General features: G+C 40.9%; 1 protein-coding gene across 8 annotated transcripts in view; it reads left to right on the top strand.

Moving 5' to 3' along the window:
• DCUN1D4 (defective in cullin neddylation 1 domain containing 4) overlaps nucleotides 1-23,258 on the top strand; it is a 69,937-nt gene that overhangs the window by 16,034 nt on the left and 30,645 nt on the right. For 4 of the 8 annotated variants that reach the window (XM_024573668.3, XM_045182818.2, XM_024573671.3 and 1 more), the window contains exons 2-6: nucleotides 5,752-5,822; nucleotides 5,989-6,028; nucleotides 14,267-14,381; nucleotides 17,255-17,346; nucleotides 22,628-22,698. In XM_024573668.3, coding sequence (XP_024429436.2) covers nucleotides 5,752-5,822; nucleotides 5,989-6,028; nucleotides 14,267-14,381; nucleotides 17,255-17,346; nucleotides 22,628-22,698 — 389 coding nt within the window. The remainder of the gene's footprint in view (nucleotides 1-5,751; nucleotides 5,823-5,988; nucleotides 6,029-14,266; nucleotides 14,382-17,254; nucleotides 17,347-22,627; nucleotides 22,699-23,258) is intronic. The other 4 variants (XM_045182817.2, XM_053922720.2, XM_045182819.3 and 1 more) reach the window with 2 other exon arrangements.

Here is a 23,258-nt window from a genome sequence, read left to right as displayed (position 1 = left end):
GCCTAGCTCAGTGTGGTGGAACTTCTTCAGTCTTGTGATTATGATCCTGTTTTTGTTTTCAGCTAAGACTCTTGCAGATGAAGTATCATTAAGTAGAATTGATGCTGCTTGAATGTGCCATGTTTATCTGTTACATTTGTGTATCCTCTGGTGGCCCAGTTGGAAATATTTAGGAAATTAAATCTAAACTCTGAAGCAGGATTCGGTCTTTTTTTTTTTTTTTTGACTTTGCCTTCCTTTTGAGTCTTCTCGATCATCGTGCTGTTTCTCACGTGTGAAGATCTAATGGCATGGATGCACTGAAATGCTCTGAACATACCGAGTTTAGGTCTTGGTGTCCGTGTCTGCATTCGTTTATTCATTGAGTATTCATTGAGCACCTAGTATATGCCAAGTGTTCTAGGTAGTAGGGATACAGCAGGCCTTCCTGAAGCTTACATTCTAATGGGAGAGGAAGGTGACAAATGTGTGACATAATATCAGGTGGTACTAACACCATATAGAAAAGTAAACATGGTAAGGTGATAGAGTGAAGGAGTCCTGTTTGTTGGGTGTGGCAAGGTTTTATAAGAAGGTGATATTTAAATGGTAGCCTGATGCAGTATGAGAGCAAGCCGTGCTGTTATCAGAGGGAGTAGGGCTCGAGGCAGACAGAAGGGCACATTCAAAGCCCCTGAGGTGGGAGTGTGCTTGGCGTGTACAGAGCAGCAGGAAGCTCGCTGACCGAGAAGGGTGAGCAAGGGGAAGATGGGGAGATGAGATTGATAGGCGGTTAGAGGCCGGATGTGCAGAGCCTGAGTCCGTGATTAGGCCTTTTCTTATGGCCGAATGCCTTCCCCTTCCATCTGTAACTTTTGGGTGAAGTTGGAATTAATTTTAATTTGTTCACACACTAGTTAGTTGCCCCTGTATTTACTAATTGATTAACTCTTCCCCATTGATTCCAAATGCAGTTTTATCCTGTATATTGATTGCATGTGTGTTTACACATACATATGTGCATACATACCGTCAGCTGTGTTCCATTGGTTTGTCTTCCCGCACACAGACCATGCCGTGACAGTGACTACGTAGTACTTCCCTGTTGTCTGTGGGGCGTGCATTCTGAGACCCTTGGGATGTTTGAGACCGCAGAAGGAACTGAGCCCAAATACACTCTTGTTTTTTTCCTATCATACCTGTTCACTGAAAGGAAGCACGTCACAGCTTGGGCATACCCGAATTGCTAGCATCACTGCTCTCGTGCTTTGGGCTATTACTAGGTGAAATAAGGGTTTCTTAAATACAAGACCGTCGATCTGGTGAGATGGCGGCCGCTGTGTGACTGACAGGCTGTGCTTACACAGCGTGGACACACTGGACAAAGACAAGCGTCACATCCTGTGTGGGCATGCGATTTCATTATGCCACTCAGTATGGAGCACAGTTTAAACTTACACATTGTTTACTTCTGGAATTTTCCATTTAATATTTCAGACCGTGGTTGACTGGCTAGCTGAAACCACAGAAAGCAAAACCACGGACCAGGGAGGCTACTGTACCTTTATATCAGGCATGGGCAAATTGTAGCCCACAGGCCAGATCTGGCTCACCACCTAGTTTTTCATAAATAACGGTGTATTGGAACACAGCCATACTCATTTGTTTATGTATTGCTTATGGTTGCTTTTGTGTGACAGTGGCAAAGTAGTTGTGGCTGAGATCATGTAGCCCACAAAGCCTAGAACACGTATGATCTGATCGTCTGCAGAGAGTTTGCCAACCTCTGCTTTACCCTATGTATTGATATCTGACAGGACAGGTTCCTCCTTTTTCAGTAATTTCTTGGCCAATCTAGCATGTTTCTTCTTTCAGATGAGCTTTAGAACCAATCTGCCAAGCTTGTCTGACTCCCCATCTTTCCCTACCTCTCTCTCGGGGTGGGGCACTGGGAGGCAGAAAGAATAGGAATTTGATTCCATTTAATTTGTCGTTTAGCTGAGACCCATCATTGTGTCACAGTACTGGGTGTTTCCCTTTCAGGAATACAGTATCTCTACATTTACGTATTTCAGTAAACTTGCATTGTTTCTTCTTTGGAATGTTGCATATTTGAGTTTATTCCTACACGTGTCATTGCTTCTTGATGCAATTATAATTGAGATCACCTCCCAGTTGTATTTTACCAGTGATTCTAGAGGTATACAGAGGTTTACAAGAGGTATAGAGGAAAGGTTTTCATTTGTATGCATTCAAATTACTTCTGACCCTCTCCTATTAGGACTGTTAATTTTTACATTTGATTTTTTTTTTTTTTTTTTTTTGCTCCATGGTCATTGTCTGAACATACGTGTAATTGTTTCATTCTGAATATTTATGTCTCTGTCTGTACTGCGAGGCTCTGTCTGTGGGGTAGAGGGGGAGATGGACTTTGACCTCTCAGTGGCATGCAGTCTTTTATATTACGTAGGCCACAGCAAAAGGTAATTATAAAAACAAAACACAAAACACTTCAAACTTTGTGCCCAGTCAGCCTTTATTGGTAGTTTTTAAAATACCCAGAAGATAATTTAAGCAAGCTATTTGTCAAGCAGGCTGTGCCTTTCTACAGAGTCATTTGTTGCTTTTAGTACAGAATATAGAGACTGCGTGTCACAGGAGAGTCAAAGCCAGCCACTGCTCCCTGTGGGGAGCCATTCGGTCATAGACTAAACCTAGTGCTTACCCTTCGGAATTGAAATGTGAGCCGGAGATTTTTATGAATCAGTTAGTGCTTTCCTAAGTAAAGCATTTGATCTTTACCCTTAACATCGATTTCTTAAGGAAGTGAAACCTGTTTTAGATTTTAAGGTCTATTACTTGCCATGAGCACTGAACAGATGAGCCATAAATTTAATTTGTTAACCTTTGTGGTTTTATCTTTTATGCCATTTTTGTCTTTTTTCCTTGAATTTGTGTCTACTCCTTAGCTACTTCTTACCTTGGTGAAACTGAAGAAAGCTTATTTATGTTGTTGGTTCCTCCTCCTCTTACATTTTGTGTGTGTGTGTGAAGTGATGACGGGGTGGTGAGTGTAGTAGACATCGGTATGGAAATGGGGAGTTGTTGACCTACATTATGTGATTTGTGAAGTGAACCTTGTTACTCCTGTTGCCTGTAAAGTGAAATTTCAGGTACAGAACCTGGTCTTGAATGCACCGGTATATTTTTTCCACCATGCGGAGATTATCTTTGACTAGCATGTGAGCGCCATGGTGTACGAATACAGCAGCGCCATCATAGGCTGTGGGGATGTGCCAGCCCACGTGCCTCACTCACGAATGGATGGAGGGAGTGCCACTCTGGGGCTTCTGCGTCGGGGCTGGATTGGACCACCGGAAATTGGAGACTATTTTAGATAGCCGTGTGGTATAGAAAACAGTGTAAGTGAGTATAGTGATAATTGATATCTTTTACTGAGCACTTATTATGGTCCAGGCATTATAATGAATGCCCCATCTATGCATAGTAATCTCCTTTGGGAGATGAAGACATGGAATTTAGGTTAAATAACTGGTAGACCTGAGATTCAGACCAGCTGTCAGACTCCAAAGAGTTAAGTAAAGCACTGTGTTATTTGGGCAGGAACTCTGTGTGTAGAAGGATTTAGCAATTTAACTTGTTTAGATTCTCTTATGTGAGTTTTGACAGTTGAATTAACATCACAGAGGTGAAAAAACTGTAGCATGGAGGGCCTGGAAGCCACATTACTTAATGATCTTCTGCAATTCCTTTCTCTCTTCCCACCTGCAAGGCCTCAGTTAAAAACAAGAATTGAGATCCTTAAACTTTCTGTTGGTTTGTTTTTGTTGTTGTTGTTCTTCAGGAGGGCCCAAGAGGTTAGCCAGGGATTTAATTTCAGGATGATAATGGAATGTATCATTTGTCTTCCTGTTTTTAAATTGAGAGTGCAGAAAGGGGGGTTTGGCTCCATAGTAGATGCAGGGGGAGGGGCCAGTGGAGGTTAAGCTCCCTATTGCCCCTTGCAGGTCAGGAGAGGGCTGTTGCGTCTTCTAGCTGTAGAGGTCTATATCCATGTTTATTAAGTATAAACATAAGTAAGTAAATACGTACACATTTATACTCACACACCCCTAATACTTGAAACCTTCTCTGTGCAGGGCACTAATTAAGTTGGAAAAGGGTCTGTGCCACATTATGTCACCATTTACCTGAAATATGGCTAAGCTATTTAGATGCCAGAAAATTAACACTTGTCTGCATTTGAGGCTTGTTTAGGGCCCGAGGCCCTCCTCTAGTTGTTGCTCAGCCGAAAACGCTCGTTCTTTGGACCAGGCTTGCTGGCTGCGACTGTGCTGTTAGGTGCCTGGCTGCCGCCAGGTAGGCCAGAGCAGTACACGTGTGCAGGTGCATGTTCGGGCTGCTGCTCCCAGCGGGCAGCGTGAATGTCGGCTCTGCGGCCTGCTGGCCCCTCTGCCCCGTAGGCCAGCCAAGCGCTGGATTCCTGCCATGGATTAGAAGGGAGAGTAAGGTTTTCTAAACACTGGCGGGGAAATCAGCTTGCTTTCCAGATTCAGAGCAGCCTCCCAGAGAGTGCAGTTCCCCTGCGCAGACAGCTTGTATTGCAGTCTTCTCCTTGGGGTGGTTCTTGGCATCTGATACGTGCTCCGGATATTCCAGTGAAGGGTGATTTCTTCTTTTTTTATCAGAATGGCACAACTTGGAGAGTTGCAGTATGTTTTCACGGATACTTTCCAGACTAACTAACCTTTATGACAGTAAAGAAAAGCAACTAATGTAAATCCTGATATTTTGTGAAAATACATCTATTGATGCTTATTCAAATATGAAATTATTTATAGACTTAACTCACTTTTACATAGCCTAATATGTATGCAAGCATACTTTGCAAAGTCATTTGAAATTAGAAACTCAAAAGTCAGTTTTACTGAAAGTTTTATGTTGTGCAGGATTCGAAGATGGAACAAGTTCATTCTTCTTATATGTCCGATTTAGAATAATTCTACAACTGCTGGAGGTGATTTAATAGTTGATACATTCTTTGATTTGGACGTGTTTTTCTAGGAGTGTGATTTCTGCTTCTGTGTTTCTGGTTTGTGGGTCATTTAAATATTGTGGTACAGGTAACTGTAGCCTCCATCCAGGGCTCAGCCCACCAGACTCAGAGCTCGCAGGATAATTCTTTGATTTGTTGTGTTTGACTAATGGGAAGGGGAGGAGCTTTTGCACTCTCTGTTGTAAGAGCCAACAGAATAAGTATGTTGTCAGAACTCCTGAATGGTTGAGGTGCTTTTCTATTATTTTCTTGTTGGAAGCTTGGTATTTTACTAGTAATTCTGGGGAAGAGCTAAGGAAAGAGAATGAGAACATGTTTCATTTGAGATCTGTTTTCTATTTGTGTAACTTGTTTAATTGGCTAACATTATTGATATTTTTCTATTAAGTTCAAGTTCATTGCTGGTAGGACTTTATCATTACTGAAGTGCTTTGTTTTACCTTACAGTTCATATGAAAATTTCATGAACTTCATTCAACATTTGGTTGGGAATTTAACTTGGTGTCAGACTATTTCTAGGAGATAGGTCTGTCATTGCATGTTGTATTTTATTTGATAAGTACCAAGTTAATGGAGATGCTATTCAGTTGTATCGAAACACTTAGCTTACCATCACTTCTGAGCTTCCTTTTTTTATACTCTGTGCAGTATGGGAAATAAATGACACTGAATTTTCCCCTTTTTCTTTTTTAAAGATTTTCAGCTGAATTCTCATCTCTCAACACTGGCAAATATTCATAAGATCTACCACACCCTTAATAAGCTAGTAAGTCAATCTTTTAAAGACAAAACTACCAACTGTTTATATAGTTGTTTTAAATGTGGTTGATAAAAATTTAGGTTACAGATACTAAGATATCAGCTGTTTATGAAAATATTGAATTTTAAAACTTGCTGTGATTTCTTGGTAATAATGAACATATTTCTTGCAGAATCTAACGGAAGACGTTGGCCAAGACGATCACCAAACAGGTATCTGTAAAAGCTAACCCTACTCAATTTTAAATAAATTTCCTAATACAAAGTTACAAAGGAGAAATGCAAGCTGAGAATGCTCAACATTCTAACACATTCCATTAACAAGTCATGGCTTGATTGAGGATGTCCTTCAGAGCAGAAAAGGCAGTGTGTTCCAGTTCCTTCCCAGGGGGACATCTGTTCTGGGGCTCTGGCCATGGCAGACACTTGCGTCCCTTTAAGGGGCTGGGGATTCACCCTAGTGGTTTCAAGATGTCATTTCTCTACTGAAGTATTTTAGTTTGTACGAAAAAGTTACTACAATAATGCAATTTGAAAGGTAGTCCCTCAGTGTGTATTGAATTGAGATGAAAAATAATTAGATAGGCAGGTATGGGTGTGTGTGTGTGTGTGTGTGTGTGTAGGTCCTGAGGATTTATGAATGGGAAAATTGAAACTTTATTGTAAATGATTCTCCAGCCCCGTGGTTCTCCATCGTTAGTTAGCATTATAATCCCTCGGGGGTGGGCTTGTTAAAACTGACAGCTCGGTCCCACCCCCAGTGTTTCCGGTCCTGTAGGTCTGGGGTGGAACCCCAGAGTTGGCGCATCTACCACTTTTTTGATGCAGTGGTCTGGAGGCCACGCTCTGAGAACCACTTCTCTAAACTGTTGGTAATTATGGAGTTTAGAGACTTGCACCTGAATTACAGTTACTAAAACACGCATCAAAAATTAAAAGACGTTTAAAAATTTTTGAAGGTTACCACAATAATGTATGAATACATGCTTGTTGGAGAATTTTGAATAACAGAAAAGCAAATTTAGGAGTAAAAAGTGACAGTCCTCTTTCATGTCTTTCAATCCAACCTTCCCAAGTTTAATGTTTATTCTTTGAGCTGTTTTTACATGTGTGAATATTTTTATAGCAGTGTTCTCTTATTTAGCATTGATGAAGTCATACTGTGCATGCTGCATAACATCGTTCTGTTTTCATTTGATGGTAATCTTGGAGGTTGTTGGGGTTTAGAACTCTCCCTGCCCTCCCTTCCAAATTGGTTCGGTTCAGAATCAGTTGAAAATTAGACACAAGATGGAGATGGAAGTAACAAGTTCATTTGGAAACAAAGCTTAGTTGTGCAGCAAAAACGCAGAGGCTTTCAGTATTTCCCCTGAATTAGAGAACCTTGCATTCAGTCACTGCCACAACTGGGTAAGCACAGGCCAGCATACCCTCTGTTCGCTCTCTGAAGCCCCCCTCTGCCAGTGGAGGGTCTGAGCTGTTGGCAGGCCGATCTGGAAGGGAGTTCAGAAGGGGCTGGGCCCCTCTGCTCAGGTCCTCCTCCCTGGATCACAAGTGAGATCAGACTCTCCTCCTTCCAGGGATGTTCTAGACGGCCAGACCAGGTTGGCCCTACACTAGATCAATTTAAAAGACAGTCAAAAGCAGTTTCCTTAATAATTTAAAAGCAATGCATGCATGCAGTTTTCAAAGAAGTGTTGAGAAGGTAGAAAACAAGAAGTGAAGGTTTCTGTCCCATTTTGTCCCCCAGCCCCCTCTACTCCAGGATTGTGTCCACCGTTGCCTCCCCAGAGGTAACTCTCACATTCTTGTGCTTGTTTCCCAGATGATGATGATGCATCTGGTGATAGATTTTTTCCCCAAATACAAGGGTGCGTCTGTAGGTGCCTCTTGTTTTTGTCACTCAGTATATCTTGGAGGTCTCTTCATAGTAGCACATTTGTAAAGCACTTGCTTTATTTTTTCATGAATGCATAATTTTCTAATTCATGGATATATCATAATATGTGTCTATTGATACACATTTAAGGATGTTTAACTTTTAGCTGCTACCAGTAATACTGAAATAAAATTTACAGGGCCAGTTTTAATAATTAAGAAAAAAAGCGCACTTCTCTCCTATTTTGGGACAGTATGTTGGTGGGCTTTGGGGATTTTTTTAAACTTAAGAGCTAGTGAAGTTTTGATTTTTAAAACTGAATTTCGTGTTTGTAAAGCCTTTAGGTTGTCTTCCCTTAGATAAGGTAATAAAACTTCTAAGTTCGGAATCTTGTACATGACGTAGTTAACTTTGAACTGTGGATTAGTGTGAGTATGGTTACTATAGTAATTTTACATTTAAATATTTAATCTGAATGTGGCAATTTAATATGTAAGTTATAATTATGGGAAATGAAAGTGGAAAATGTATTACGCCTCATGCCTTCTCTTTCACTGCCTGGGGACAGTAGATGTGTCTGATGTTCGGTATATGACTTGTTGGTGCAGTGCCTGGTACCTCGTTAAGTGCCTGTCAGTGTTAATTAGAGTTAGTAATTCTTAGTTGTCAATTTCATTAGCATTTCTCCATCTTGTTATAGCATCACTTGTGATTACCATACCTGACAGAGTATACTTTAAAAATTAAACAGCATAAACTCTGTAATGTTTAGAAATCTGAGTAAGTTACTTACTGTAATGTGTGTTAGAACCTCTTGGCTTAACAATAGTCTGAGCAGTAGCTATAACAACTATATATGGAAGAGCCAGACACAAGTGCAGAAGAGGCTAGCATTTCTCTGCTCTGTCTCCTCTACCACTTTTCTTTTGTGCTTTCAATCTTCCACCAAAAAAAAAAAGAGAGAGAGAGAGAGAGAAAGACAGACAGAGAGAGTTAATATTAGAGAAGTAGCCCAAAATGCTGGGAGTAGGTAAAAAAAAGCCAGAGAGGACAGCTCTGCCGGATTGGCTCAGCTGGTTGGAGCATCGTCCCGCACACCAAAAGGTTGCGGGTAGGATCCTCAGTCAGGGCACATACCTAGGTTATGGGTCGATCCCTGGTCTGGGCCACACACAGGAGGCAACTAATTGACATTTCTCACATCGATGTTTCTGTCTGTCTCAAGTCAATAGACATCTCCTCCGGTGAGGATTTAAAAAAAGCCAGAGAGGACAAAAAGGTGATAAAGGAAGATAGGTGCCAGCAGTCAAGTATCATTTAGAGATTTCAAAAGGAAAGGACATTTTTTTTGACTGAAATAGTGGGATAAAAATTACGCATCTAGGGAGTAATAGTTTTACTCAAGCAAGCAAGCAATGATCTGTTCAAGAAAATGAAATAAAATATTAGGTACTGGTAAGGTGCCTAATGCAATGTATTTATCAACTCAGATTATCATATTTTTTTAACATTGTTCGGTGAAAAGTAAGGTTGAAATAGCTGTCTAAAAATTGGGCACACAATTTTATGTGTCTTACAGAAAATAAATCCTAAATAGGACTTTTTTTTTAACTTGATGTCCAAGCAAAGAAATTAAAAATATATATAGAGAGAGCACTTACTTAGATAGCATTTATTGAGAATTACATGCTTAAATAATTATCAAAACAACAAGCTGGGTAGTAGATACTAAAGGGCCTTTGGTCTGATTCAGGTAAACTTAAGTTGCTCTTTGAAAACAACTTTTATTGATTTGAGGGAGGGAGGGAGGGAGGGAGAGAGAGAGAGATTGATTATGTATTCATTGATTGATTCTCATATGTGCCTTGATTGGGGTTGAACCTACCACCTTGGGTACTGGGATGATGCTCTAACCAACTGAGCTACCTGGCCAGGGCCTCAGGTTGCTCTTTAAAATGATTATCTGGGACCAAATATTAGGGTAAATCTGTTGAAAAATGTTGCAAGTATTTCTAGTTGTTTAATGTGGGAAGAATGGCTGTATTCATGCAGTTCCATGATTTATTTAAAAATATAGTTGGTTAATAAAAGAATTCATTTGTTCTCTTTGAACACTGAACCAAAAAGAAATAAACCTGAACTCAAATCATAACCCTTGGGTAAAAAATATAACCAGTTTGTATCTCCTGCCTGAGGATCATCTAAATAATGAAAGCATCAGGAGAGAGCTAATGATGGGAGAGTTGGGAAGGTTTTCACTCACTGTTCATCTAATACAGAAATGTTTAGATCGAAGACCAGAATATCAACCAGGATAACAGTAAGGAGCCTGAATCACAGTTTGGGATTACTAGTTGAGATTCTTCTTCTCCTCTTCCTCATTTTTTATTATTATTATAAAAAGGCTTTTCCTCTTTCCTATGTTCCTGCCAAACATTTCTTAGGAGATTTAAGGTAGCTCCCTGAAATCTTTCTTGTCACTGCTTTTCCTTGGTGATTGTCAGAGAAGGAAAACTTGTAGCTCTGACCATTTCAAATGAATTTCTGTGTTTCTTAAATTTTTCAGAAAGTTGCTTTTATTTAAAATGGCAGCCTTAATATTTTGCCTCTGCCTGTAATGTCAGATTGTACTCAAATAGATATTTTAAAGGGTTGAAATAGCTCATTCTCTGAAGTAGACGTTCTATAACCTTCTTGTTTATATTATTTGCTTACTAATTTATTTTTAGTTTTAAAGATAGTTTAATTGAAGTAGATTGTGATACAAGTTCTGGGTCAATAAAGTCTAAATTTAACTATACAAGTAAATACAATTTTGTAAAAATATTCACTTAGATTCAAATGTTTTTGTTATAAAAAGACATCACAGAGTTTTGAGAAGCAAACATTCTTGAATGTGTTTTTAAAAAAATCCTACCTGCCAAGAAACTTAAAGTCAAATGCTTGTTTTACTGAGAAATGGGGAAAAAATCTGAAGTTATGGTGCATTATTTATTCATAAAAATAAATGGTTTTTTTTTAGCAGAATTTGATTTACGCATGTTTTAGGAACACATTTATTCAACAGACACTTACTGAGACTCTGCTGTAGGACTTGCGGTGTATGTATCTCCTTATTACTTTGTGAGCTGCTGTGTATGCACAGGCGACCCAAAAGGTGTGCCTTTAAAAATCCTTGTTGCTCTTGCTCAGGTAGGGTCCTTGGAGCCACGTTGGGGTGGAGGGTTTGGGGCAAACAAGCCTTGAAATGTGTTTTCTCTGTGTATTTTGTTGGTTTGGTTCAAATTACTTTAAGTAAACTTAGTCTTTTGCAGCGTTAAGAATTGGATTTTTATATAGCCTGAAACTTTTCACTATCATTCTGGGTTCTAGGGTTCTGCCCGAGGAGCTGTGTCCTTTGCAGCATCCCTGGGGTCTGAGTTTGACTCATCCTTCCTGTGAGGTGGGGTGAGAGGGTCAGAGAGCCGGTGGGTGCCTGAGCTGGAAAGGGCACCAGGGAGGGGAACAGACTTTGTTTCTTTGTGAAAGATGCCCCGTGACAGCCACTTATGCTGAACGTTAGAGTGGAGGGATCGAAACAAAAGCAAAAGTTCTTAGCTAGAAGATAAAAATGTTGAATAAATGAAAGAATAAACTGCCAAATTTGGGGGTCAAATTTGAATATGTTTTATACGAATACAAGTAAGGGTGATTTGTGAAACTTTTTCTTTCTTTGTGAAACTTTTTAACAGAAAGCGTTCATCATTAAGGAAAAAAAAGTTGAAAGAGTTGGTTAACATGATGTTTGTGTTTACCAAGAAGATGATACTCTTGGCAGGTAGGACTCGGTGAAAGCCTGACATACCAGTGTTTCTGTGAAACAGGTAGCGGAGGTGAAGGCATTTTAAGTGCTGTTCATCTGCCCACGGGCTGAGGAGATATAAGGCATTTTGCTCTGTGTTCCGCACACACTGGCGGAGGCTGCTGCCCGAGCCGATGCTCAGAACCCAGCCGTGACCAGTACTGGAAGAAAATGTCTTTCCTTCACACGTACCCATCCAGCGCGGCAGAGGCAAGCCCCGAAGTTTAAGGCAGGCTCTTATTTCTGAGCAGTGTTGCTGGATTTTTCAGCTGTATGGTTGTACTTTCTCATTTTGCAAGCCCCGTCCGAAAGCATTAATGGGTGAGAATAAGCCTTTTTCTTGTATGTTGGCAGTCTGCAAATGCTTGGGTTACTCTGCATCTCTGGGGATCTTTTTGAATGCTTCAGTGTTGTTTGTAAACAGGACCGCCATTTCAGAGGGAAGATGAATGAGTTGCTTGTTGGCGGTGGGCAGCACTTTCTCTGGCCCTCTCTCTTCCAGCTCTTGCTGCTGTTGTGGGGGGAGAAACATGGGAGCGCCTTGTGTCTTGGAAGAACCCCGTACTCCCTGTCCCACCCCCTGGAAGAACAGAGCCTGTTTGGGCCCCTAGGAAGGTGGCAGAGGGTCATCTTTATAGCCCAGTTTGCGGTCTGCTTTTGTGCTGAAGGTCCTTGAGCACATGCGTCGTCCAGTACTGGCCCTGGGCAGACGCCTCATTCAGGCTGCAGTCTTGTTTTATAACAGAAGAGTGCTCGGGCTGGCGTTTTCTTGAAGTGTATTACCCTGGTAACTTAGCACAATGGTGGAGGCCTAAGTGTAAAGTGGCGTGTAGGTTCCAGTCCTGACCGCTGCTCTTTCCCGGGTTGTGACTGTTTGGTCCCCACCACCTTCTCCCTGCCTTTCAGACAGGTTTCTACACAGAGTCGTCCACGTTCAGTACGTTTGCTCCCTCCCTCACATCCTCCCCCAGCCCACAGCAGTTGCTGCTGCTGGACTTGGTTGCCACATTCATGCGTGCCCCACTCCTTTCTGAGCTGTCCTCCGTGTGCAGTTGGCCACTCGCTCCTGGAAACACTCTTTTCCTCTGGCTTCTGGGACATTACTCTCCTCGCACAGTTTTTACAGTCTTTTCCCAGTCCCTGATACTCCACCCTCCCCAGGGCGCTGTCCTTAGTTCTCTCCTCAGGGCCGCTTCTGCTCTGGTGGTCTGGTGGAGGCAGTAGTGAGTAGTGCCGGAGAGCTCGGGCTTTGCTGCTGGGCTGCTTGGGTTTCATCCTTGACTTCACCTATTGCTTTCCACCTGTCATCTGATCTCTCTGGTTCAAATTCTTCATTTGTAAAAATGGCAGTGCTAAAAATTTCCCACCTCGCAGGGTTGTGAGGACCCAGTGAGCAGGGAGGCCCGGCCTGCGCGCCACGGCTTCCCTCCACTACGGCACTTAGAGCAGGTTTCCGTATGTCGCCAGCATCTGCCTACGCGCGGTACTGAATGGGTGTTTTTTCCTCATGAAACTCCTGCAACATAGAAACCATAGTTATCATTCTTCAGGTGACACACCAGAGCCCCAGACTAGGTCAGTGATTGACCAAGCCACATGTTAGGTGAAGAACTGGAATTCATTCTTTGAATGCAGATCATTGAACCCCAGCACCCCTTGGCTCTTGTCTTCTTGGGTCACTGAGAGCCCAGGGCCTCCACCAATGGGCCAGTGGAAGGAGTGGGAGTTGTGGTCCAGAATTCACCACTTAACACTTCTGAGGCCCTAGAAGGTTACTCAGATGCCTAAGCCTTAGTTTGCCCATCTGTCAAGTAGAGATGATTACCTCTGTCCTGCTGTTGTTATTCAGGGTTATTGACATAATACATCGGCTAGCCCTTGTGTCAAGATGGGCTATTTTAATTATCTTATAATTGTCTTGTAATTCATAATGGTCTGAGACAGTCTGAAGTGAAACCGTCAGGGTTTGAATCCCAATTTTGCCACCCACCCAACTCTCTCTGCCTCCATTTTCTCATCTGCATAGGCAGTAACGATTTTTTTTTCTCATAAGCTTGTTAAGAGGTTAACAAGTAACCTAACATGTCACTTAACATGTAAGTGTTAAGAAGAGGACCTGACTCACAGTAAGGTCTCAATAAGTGTTCCGTGGTGTTACTGCATTTTAATATTTTTTTACCAAATGAAAGGTAAAAACCCTGAATGGAAGTGGCAAATTCTTTTTCAGGTGGCAGAAACAAACTAAAAATTATTATGGAAATTTTACTCAAGATTGTGTCAGGCTTCTTTCCCAAAAATCTAAATCCCGTTTTTGTTTTTTAAATGCCAAACCAGATATCTCTTGTGTGTATATTTTGATTCAGGGTGACTGGTTGAGCTGGCTTTGTCTTCTGAAGGATCATTGACATGTAAGAGAAGCTGCAAGCTGAGATGATTTATATTAGTATTTTTGGAGAGTAAATTGAAGATGTGATAACTTCTATTTCTGGTGTGGTTTTGGGGAGAGTGTATTAACTTACTTGTGTCATTGCTGGGTTTAGTCTTGACTCCAACATTATCTCAAAGAGGAACTAAAAAACATTTTTTTCCTCCCACCCCATAGCATTTACAGATGACATCAAAACCCTTTACAATACCTGCCATGAAAGTTTCTAACTTGGTGGGGGCATTTTTTGTAAGTGTTGTGTTGCGGATACCGTCATCCTGTGCCCTTGGTCTCTTTGTTTTGTAGGAAGCCTGCGGTCTTGTAGTTCTTCGGACTGCTTTAGTAAAGTGATGCCGCCAAGGAAAAAGAGAAGACCTGCCTCTGGAGATGATTTATCTGCCAAGAAAAGTAGACATGATAGGTATGTTGCAGAGACAGTAGATCAAAACTGATGACATAAGTGTCAAAAGAGGCATGTTTCTGCCTAATCCATTGTGGGTCTTCTAAGTGAACAGATGCCAACTGAAACATTCTTTTGGTTCTGCCAGGCAAACTTTCAAAGTGTAATTATTTCATGTCACTTATTGTATGCGTAGGTTTATAAAACAAAAACACATTAGGTAATTTCAGTTCTTAGAAATCAAAGTTTTATCTTAATCCACTGATCTGCCAAAACTGGTGTAGAGTTTCTTTGTTTCCTTTTATGGGCTCGCTGTCTGAGCCTGTTGAGGACCACAGGACTGGTGTGTAATCTCACTAAACACCGCTGCCGGGATCCCATAATTGCCTTTGCAGGGGACCCGCGCGGAGTGGCTGGCGCGAGCTGCTTGTGCTGAATGCTCTAAGCCTGCTGGGAGTGTTGGCTGCGCTGAGGTTTATGCTCAGAAGAGTGAGAATTGGTTAGAAACAAACTCGTTAGAATATTTGTTTAAAGCACTTCTCCTTCAGACCAGTGAACTGTTCATTTTGGTAACTCCAAAGGCCTGTTAGACTTGTTTATTTGGGGCTTATTAATTGTTTCAGCATGATTTTCAAAGTCATTTTTTCTCTCTGTGTTTAAAACAAGGAACAAACACCAGAATTTTAGTCCTTTCTGCCTTTTTCCATGTTCCTTTATTCTAGTTCTGTAGGCCACTTCACTAATGGGCCTGAATTTTCACATCTATAAATCAAGATTAGATGAGACTTTCCTGTTTCTTACTGTGATAGTTAATAACCTACAACTCAGTTGGAGGGTTAGAGAGATGGGCTCTGAAAATGTAAAAATAATGTCACTGTTCAAATCCCAAATGAGTAGAAAATATTATCTAAAAGAAGATAGTTTAGACCAGTGCTTTTCAGCATTACGAAGCCAGGTCACTCGGTACTTCCTTGGCAGTGTAGATGTGATTTACCAGAGGATTGTTAATTCTGATAACCCCGTAGTATTTTGTGACTGTATATAATGTTTAGTATGTTTTTCGCCGCAGTCCAGTATAATGTAGTATGATAAAGCCAGTGTAAAAACGGGTAGTTGAGTTTCAGAAGTGTGAGTGTGAGGGTGTCACACTCATATTGATCACACTTCTGTGGTCACCCAAGGAAGAGAGAGTATAGCGTCATCTGAGTTTCATTCTTGGTCCTTCTTTTTAACAGTTTTTTTGCATGCTATAATGTTCATTTTAAGTGTACAAACTCAGTGATTTTTGCTAAGTGGTTAGCGTTGTGCCGCCATCACTACAAACCAGTTTCGAAAGATTTCCGTTGCCCCAGGTAGGCAGATCCTGGGGGGCCGCTCACTGGCATTCATTCCCTGTTCCGTCCCCAACCTCAGGCAACCGCGAATCTGCTTTCTAGCTCCACAGATTTGCCTTTTCTGGTCATTTTATGTAAGTGGTCTTTTTGTGTCTTGCTTCTTCCACTTAGCTTAATGTTTTTTGAGGTTCATCCATGTTACAGCATATACCGCTTTTTTTCTTTTACTGACTGACTGGCATGCCGTTACCCTTTTTTTCTGTGGAGCATGTGGAAGCAGTTCAGACATTACAGTGTCGTGTATAGGTCTCTAGATTGCGGACCAGTTAAAGACCTCGAGCCGAGAGAGGAATGTCCAGGCCCAGGATAGGAACGTATTTGTTTGACCCGTTGGACAGTATCCACGTTTTTTCCAGGCATTACGGCCACCTTTTATCAAAGAAATACAAAACTGGTAGTTTGCAGGCTCATTATCTTACCACCTTATAAACAGTGTTCTTCTTTTCATATTGAAACTTGGAATCTTTAATCAGAGGTATATACAGATACTCTGGTGAATGTGCAGGTATGAACAAATGATCATTAAAAAGAATTAGACATGATTTTATGTACTATGTAAATGAAAATTACATTCATAAATGTTTACATAACTATTTAGGCAATTTAGATATAAATAGAGGATAAAAAAGTGTATACCAGTATTCATAATTTTTTTATCCAAATCACTGTTTGTAGACATGCTGTCTCCTCTCCCCTCCTCAAGTAGGGAATATTTCAGTCCTCAGCCCCAGGCCATTATGAGATAAGAAATTCCTGCTGAAGGTCACAGTGTTGTGGTAGGAGGCTGCCGTGCTTCCTGGTTCAGTTCTCCAGCTTAGACTGGCTGTTCCCACAATACTAGGGGATTCTAAGAGAATGGCAAAAGCCAGGGTTTCTCTATACTTCTCTCTCCTGATGTTTTAAGGTTATCCTGATCAAGAAATCATCCAAGGGACTTTATGGGATCGGCTGTGTGCCTCATTTCCCCCCATCCCCAGAGGCTTGAATATAGCTTGCCATTTCCTTTTATTTTCTTAATGTTCCCTTGAGTTGTCTGGTATTGACAGGTCCCTTACACTGTGCTCTGTGCCCAATCTGACTCATAAGACACAGAAGTCAGGAGAACTTAATGTGAGACATGAGTGAGTTCTAGGGTCATCAATCGAAGAAAACACTGTAGACATTTCTTTCTGTATCTCATCACTCTGGTTAGTTCTGGCTGTTGAGGTAGAAGGGTGTCTCTCAAATACCTGGTTTCTATTCAGTTCTTACTGATTATTTGTTAATCAGAGAAAAACCTGATTTAAGTGCTTACCATTTAATTCTATATCGGGTGTGACTGTGTTTAAAACTGTAGTTATAAAAGCTGAAGCTTTCAAATGCAGGAAGTAAAATATTTAAAATACACTTGAAATACTGATTAAATAGATGTGTGGTTTGGGTAAATGAATAAAATCTATCTGCTACTTTAAAAGAACTCAGAATCTTTAAATAACTCACAACTGCTTTCTCAATTTCTAGCATGTATAGAAAATATGATTCAACTAGAATAAAGACTGAAGAAGAAGCTTTTTCAAGTAAGAGGTGCTTAGAGTGGTTCTATGAATATGCAGGTAGGTAATCATTTATGTCTTCGAAGACCGTCCTCATGAAAGTAGGGACTACCTTAGAGGAGATTAGGAAATAAAGAGATGTGTACTTTTCAAATTTGGGGTATGTGTGTGTGTCCTTCTTTGAGGGAGAGAACATCATTAAAACAAATCACCGAATGTCCTATTTATAGCCAGCAGCTAAGCCAAAGAATTCAGAACACTGGAAGTGTACTGAAAAGATGGAACGCACTTGGGAGAAATACTTAGGATTGCTAGGAAACCTACTTCAGATGCTGGTAATGGGTGATTATTTGGTTTACACATTGAAGCTAAAATAAGCTTTGCTGCTTTGAACCTTTATGTAGTGCAGCAGAATGTCTTATATTAAGTGTGTCTATTTTGAAAGATCATTTGGCAGGAAATGTTTGTTTTGTCATTTCAATGTGTTAAATTCACTGTACAACTTGGAATAATTGGCTGGAGAGTGTAATACTGAAATCTAGGGTTTGGTTGTTACCATGGCTGTGTACCATGTAAAGCAGAGAAAAAGAAAAATTTTCAGATACATTTGAACAGGAAGTTCTTTCACCTTTCCTCTTCCCTAACCTGTTTCCTATCAACTTGGCTATCCCAGCCCCCTTCAGACAGAAGTTCCTGTCATCAATCCACTCCCACGCCATCCCACCTCACTTCGAAATCCCTGCTACCTACAGGATAAAAGACCTGATTCCCAGCCATCCCTTTGTCCGAAGCACTTTTCTCCATTTTTCCATCTGACAAGCTGCTATTTAACTTTAAAGCCCCCTAATTAGCTTAATAGCCAGGGCATCGTCCATAACTAGTTCTGATACCACGTTACTGGGTATCAAAGTGAGAATTTCTCCCAGGCCTGATCTTGCCATTCCCTGCCCTTGCCCCCCCAACCTTTTTTGCTGGTAAGAGTCTTGCACCTTTTGGCCACAGAGCTTGATGCAGGGGCTGACAGGTAATACAGACCAGGCCAATCAGGTGAAATTTCCTGGGATTATCAGGAAGCTGGGAGAAAAATCTTTCTCTTCTGGTGTGCACTTGAAAGGATGTGATCCTGATCCCTGTAGTTCACTGGGTTTTTGTGAGCTCCCCCAGTATTTTTGTAGTGAGTTCTGCTTTGTTATTTGAACCAACCAGTTTGAGCTGGATTTTGTTTGCAGGGCATGAACGCTAGTACAGACACTTACATAGTATTGGAATTTATCTGTTTTCTAACAGATTTATGTCATTAAGAACACGAATCTCTTGAAGACATTTTGTCTTCCCTAGTAAAAGTGTTTGGCACTTTTCTAGGTGTTTGGTACATGGATACTGAACGAAAGAAGAGTTTTCTCATATTTGTATAATTTTGATTATGAAGATCTTTTGCTTGGCTTACATTTATTGATACAAAATGTATTATAATAAGGGAAATTTAAACATAAAAAGAACACTTAATCCCAGCACTGTAGCACAGCTATTTTGATTTTTTTGTGTCTTCCTTTACAAGTAAGCATAAATTTTTCCATAGTATAAGCCACACTGCTGTTTTCTTTAAAAAGAGCAGGCTACAGTTTTCCTTCTTAGTTGTTTTTCTCTGGCTCAGAAAGATGACATTTGGGATAAAGCTTAAGCCACATTCTTTAGGTTTCTTGGTATCCCTGCTGCGTGGTTCCTGGTAGTCAATTCCTGCAGGAAGTTTCTGTGAGTATGGCCAGCTCTGTTTTTACACGAGTCCCCTTTTTCCTTCTTCTCCTGTATCTTATCTGTGGGAAAACTGGTTTGAAATTGGGAATTATTAAAAGCCCCAGGTGGTACCTGTTTCACTTTCAATATCCCAACCACATGAATAGAGACTATAGATCAGTATTATTCAGGGGTGATTTACAGGTTGTGCTGCAGGGTGACTGTGAGGCCACAGACCCCCTAGAATGAGGGGGCTTTCCCACCCGTCCTAAAAAATTTAAACATAATTAGTAGGGCCCCTGGTTAAAATGGGAGGGACAGTGGGAGGACCACTTTTTTCTAGATGATTGTCAGTGTGTCTGTCTTCCAAATGCATCTCCAGTATCTTGTCACCAGGGCATTTCACAGCTTTTATTTTGTTTTTTAAAGTATATTTTATTGATTATGCTATTACATTTGTCCCAATTTTTCCCCCTTTACCCCCCCTCCACCCCCAAACTGTCCAGCATTCCTCCCCTTAGTTCGTGTCCATGGGTTGTACAAACTTGAGTCCTCTGTTTCCTATACCGTTTTCGGCCTCTCCCTGTCTATTTTATGCCTACCAATTATGCTTCTTATTCCCTGTACGTTTTCCCCCATTCCTCCCCTCCCCCTCCCCACTGAAACCCTCCATGTGATGTCCATTTCTCTGATTCTGATCCTGTTCTAGTTGTTTGCTTAGTTTTTGTTTTCATTGTTTTTCTTTTTTTTCGGTTCAGTTGTTGATAGTTGTGAGTTTGTTGTCATTTTACTGTTCATAGTTTTTGATCTTCTTCAGTTTCTTAGATAAATCCCTTTAACATTTCATATAATAAAGGCTTGGTGATGATGAACTCCTTTAACTTGACCTTATCTGGAAAGTACTCCATTTGCCCTTCCATTCTAAATGATATTTTTGCTGGATAGAGTAATCTTGGATGTAGGTCCTTGGCCTTTTGTAACTTCAGATACTTCTTTCCAGCCCCTGCTTGCCTGTAAGGTCTCTGTTGAGAAATCAGCTGACAGTTTTAATGGGCATTCCTTTGAGGGTAACTGTGTCCTTTTCTCTTGCTGTTTTTAAGATTCTCTCTCTCTTTGTCTTTAATCTTGGGTAACTTAGTGATGATGTGCCTTGGTGTGTTCCTCTTTGGGTCCAACTTCTTTGGGACTTTCTGGGCTTTCCTGGACTTCCTGGAAGTCTATTTCCTTTGCCATATTGGGAAGTTTTCCTTCATTATTTGTTCAAATAAGTTTTCCATTTCTTGCCCTTGTTCTCCTTCTGGCACCCCTATAATTTGGATATTGGAATGTTTAAAGTTGTCCCAGAGGTTCCTAAGCATCTCTTCATTTTTTTGAATTCTTGTTTCTTTGTTCTGTTCTCGTTGGCTGTTATCTCTTCCTTTTGTCCAAATTGTTGCTTTGAGTCCTGGTTTCCTTCCTGTCACTGTTGGTTACCTGAATATTTTGCTTTATTTCACTTGGGGTATCCTTCATTTGTTCTTTCATTTTGCGACCAAGCTCAACTGGTTCTGTGAGCATTTTGAGTACCAGGGCTTTGAACTCTCCATCAGATAGGTTGGCTATCTCCTCATCGCTTAGCTCTCTTTCTGGAGTTTTGCTCTGTTCTTTCATTTGGGCCATAACTTTTACTTTTAAGTGAAATTTTGTCTCACGCTTATGTGTTAAAGTAGCAAAAATAACCAAATTAAAAATTAGGTAAACTTTTATTTGAGTGATAACTTTCCCCCTAATAATCTAGTTAAGAATACATAGAAAAATATGTAAAATAAAAGGAGCAAAATAAATCCCAGAAAAAGGTAACAAATTTGAATATATGAAACAAAACATATTGTAACAAAAATAGCACATTGATGAGTAAAATAAAAATAACAGCACACAGGAAAAGTATTTGCTGCAGCCAGATTATGAGAAGTACCCAAATTTGTAGTTTAGGGGAGACAAGGATTTGAGAGCAGAGAAGTAACTAGACTTTCCCATAAGCACTCCAGATGATTTTATGTAAATGTGTATTTATTTATTTTTAGAGATTTTACTTGTAGAGAGGGGGGAAGGGAGGGAGAGAGAGAGAGAAACATCAACGTGTGGTTGCCTCTCACGCACCCCTCCTGGGGACCTGGCCTGCAACCCGGGTATGTGTCCTGACTGGGAATTGAACCAGTGGCCCTTTGCTTCACAGTCTGGAGCTCTATCCACTGAGCCACACCAGCTAGGGCTCTAGGTGATTTTAATATCCATCCTTTTCTCAGACAACCACCCTATACCTTTATTGTGGTTTATTTTTCTTAGTATTGCATGGGGTCACAAAGGACTGCCTGACTCAGACTCTGCTGGGGGTAGGGAGATGGGGAAGGCTGCCTGTCTGGTTTAGTCTTTAAAGGTTACAAGAGTTAGCCAGGTAAGATGGGCGAGGGGGAGAAAAAGATGGGCCGAGGCGACAGAGCATATGGTGCTAGCCATATGTCAGGATGTGTGTGCAGAGCAAACCACAGTAAGTGTTTCTACATCTCAGTTTCTATTCATTGAGCAGTATTTATTGATGGACTTATTTCTAAGAATCTTAATTTGAAGGTGGAAAGATACGAGGCTGAAGAGAAAGAGAGGCACTAGATCAGAGGGTACCTTCTTTGATATTCAGATACTTTGGGCTTTATCTTCAGGTAGTGGCGAGCCATTGAAGGACTGTGAGGGATGCAGGGTGGGTCAGAGGGGGAGTTCCATCCCCTGGAATCAGGGAGAACCTGAGGAGACTGCTGTGTAGTCTAAGTGAGAGATCAAGCCTGAGTAGGTCGGTGCAGGATAGGTCCAATTAAGAAATATTGGGAGGGAAAAACTGGCAGTACGCTTGAATATTGATTGGATGTGGAAAGTATATAGGGGGGAATCCAGGATGACTCCCAGGTTTCTATTTCTGGTGGTGCCACCAGCTGAGACAGATGAGAGGAGGATAAGTGGGCTTGGCACGGAGACATGATGGGCCCAGTGAGGTGGTGGTGGAAAGTGCGGAATGTGGGAGGAGTAGAGTAGGTTTAGGGCAGAAGATGAGTTTAGTTGTGACAGTTGAAGAGGAGGTGGGAGAGACAGTCCAAAAGCGAGGGGAAAAGTGTGGGCTAGGAAGAGTTCTCGGTAGTACCTGAAACCCCAAGTAGGGCTGAAATTTTCCAGGGACAGTGTGTAGGATGAATTAGAAGAGGTGTATAATTTCAGTGTATTGAAATTATTACCAAAATAAGAACAGAGCTTTAAGCTGCTTTAGTGAAGAATAGAAATTAAACTCAAGTAGCCATCTTTAGACATAAATCATGTATATCATATGTCCATGGGTTGAGGAACATGGCAATAAGTTGACATAAGTGATTGTGTAGAGTGGAATCCTTTAACACTGAAATGCCAGAATATTTTTCAATTTGTACTTGCTGATTTCTTTCTTCAGAAAGGAGTTCTAGCCCTTACGTGTTACTTGATTTTAGTTCACTGGGATAATAAACGCTTTGACGGTATAATCCTACTACAGTGGTAATATAGTGCGCACGGTTAGAGTTACTTTATATGAGATTGCGTTTCCCTGCAGGCACTGATGATGTCGTGGGTCCTGAAGGCATGGAAAAATTTTGTGAAGACATTGGTGTTGAACCAGAAAATGTAAGTCTAACTTAGTAAGTTGGGTGAATCAGTTGATTATTTTTTTTAAGACTTTTGTCCCTTGACAAATAAAGGAATAATAAAAAAGCAACGGTGTTAGTTTTTATGAGGCAATCTAAGAAAAAAGTTTCAATTCTAATTTAATTTCGAATTGAAATTTTTTTGTTGTATTTGGTATGGTTACGGTCATTGTTTTCCTCTCATGTTTAATTTCTTACATCCAAAGGGTACAAGATTTTTAAAAAGTGTTGTGGGCCTGTTACTGTACAATGACAGATCAGCTGAGGGACTGAATCACGACCTTGTGTCCCCTGTCTCCCTCTGCAGTTGTCCCAGTCTAATGGAGAGTTCATCCAGGACTTCAAATAACTATTCGTAAGAGTTTTGAGTAGAGTATAATTATCAAGAATTTTTCACAGCTCTGTTACTTACAGTTGAATTTAACTCAGAGAAAGAGTGCTTTTTAGTGTTAAGGCCCTACATACTTCCCTTAAAAAGTTTAATGAGGCCCCGGCTGGTGTGGCTCAGGGGGAGCGTTGCCCTGCAAACAGAGAGGGTGT

This window comes from Desmodus rotundus, chromosome 4, assembly GCF_022682495.2.
Source record: "Desmodus rotundus isolate HL8 chromosome 4, HLdesRot8A.1, whole genome shotgun sequence".
Lineage (NCBI taxonomy): Eukaryota > Metazoa > Chordata > Mammalia > Chiroptera > Phyllostomidae > Desmodus > Desmodus rotundus.
This window is presented reverse-complemented; position numbering and strand designations above follow the sequence as displayed.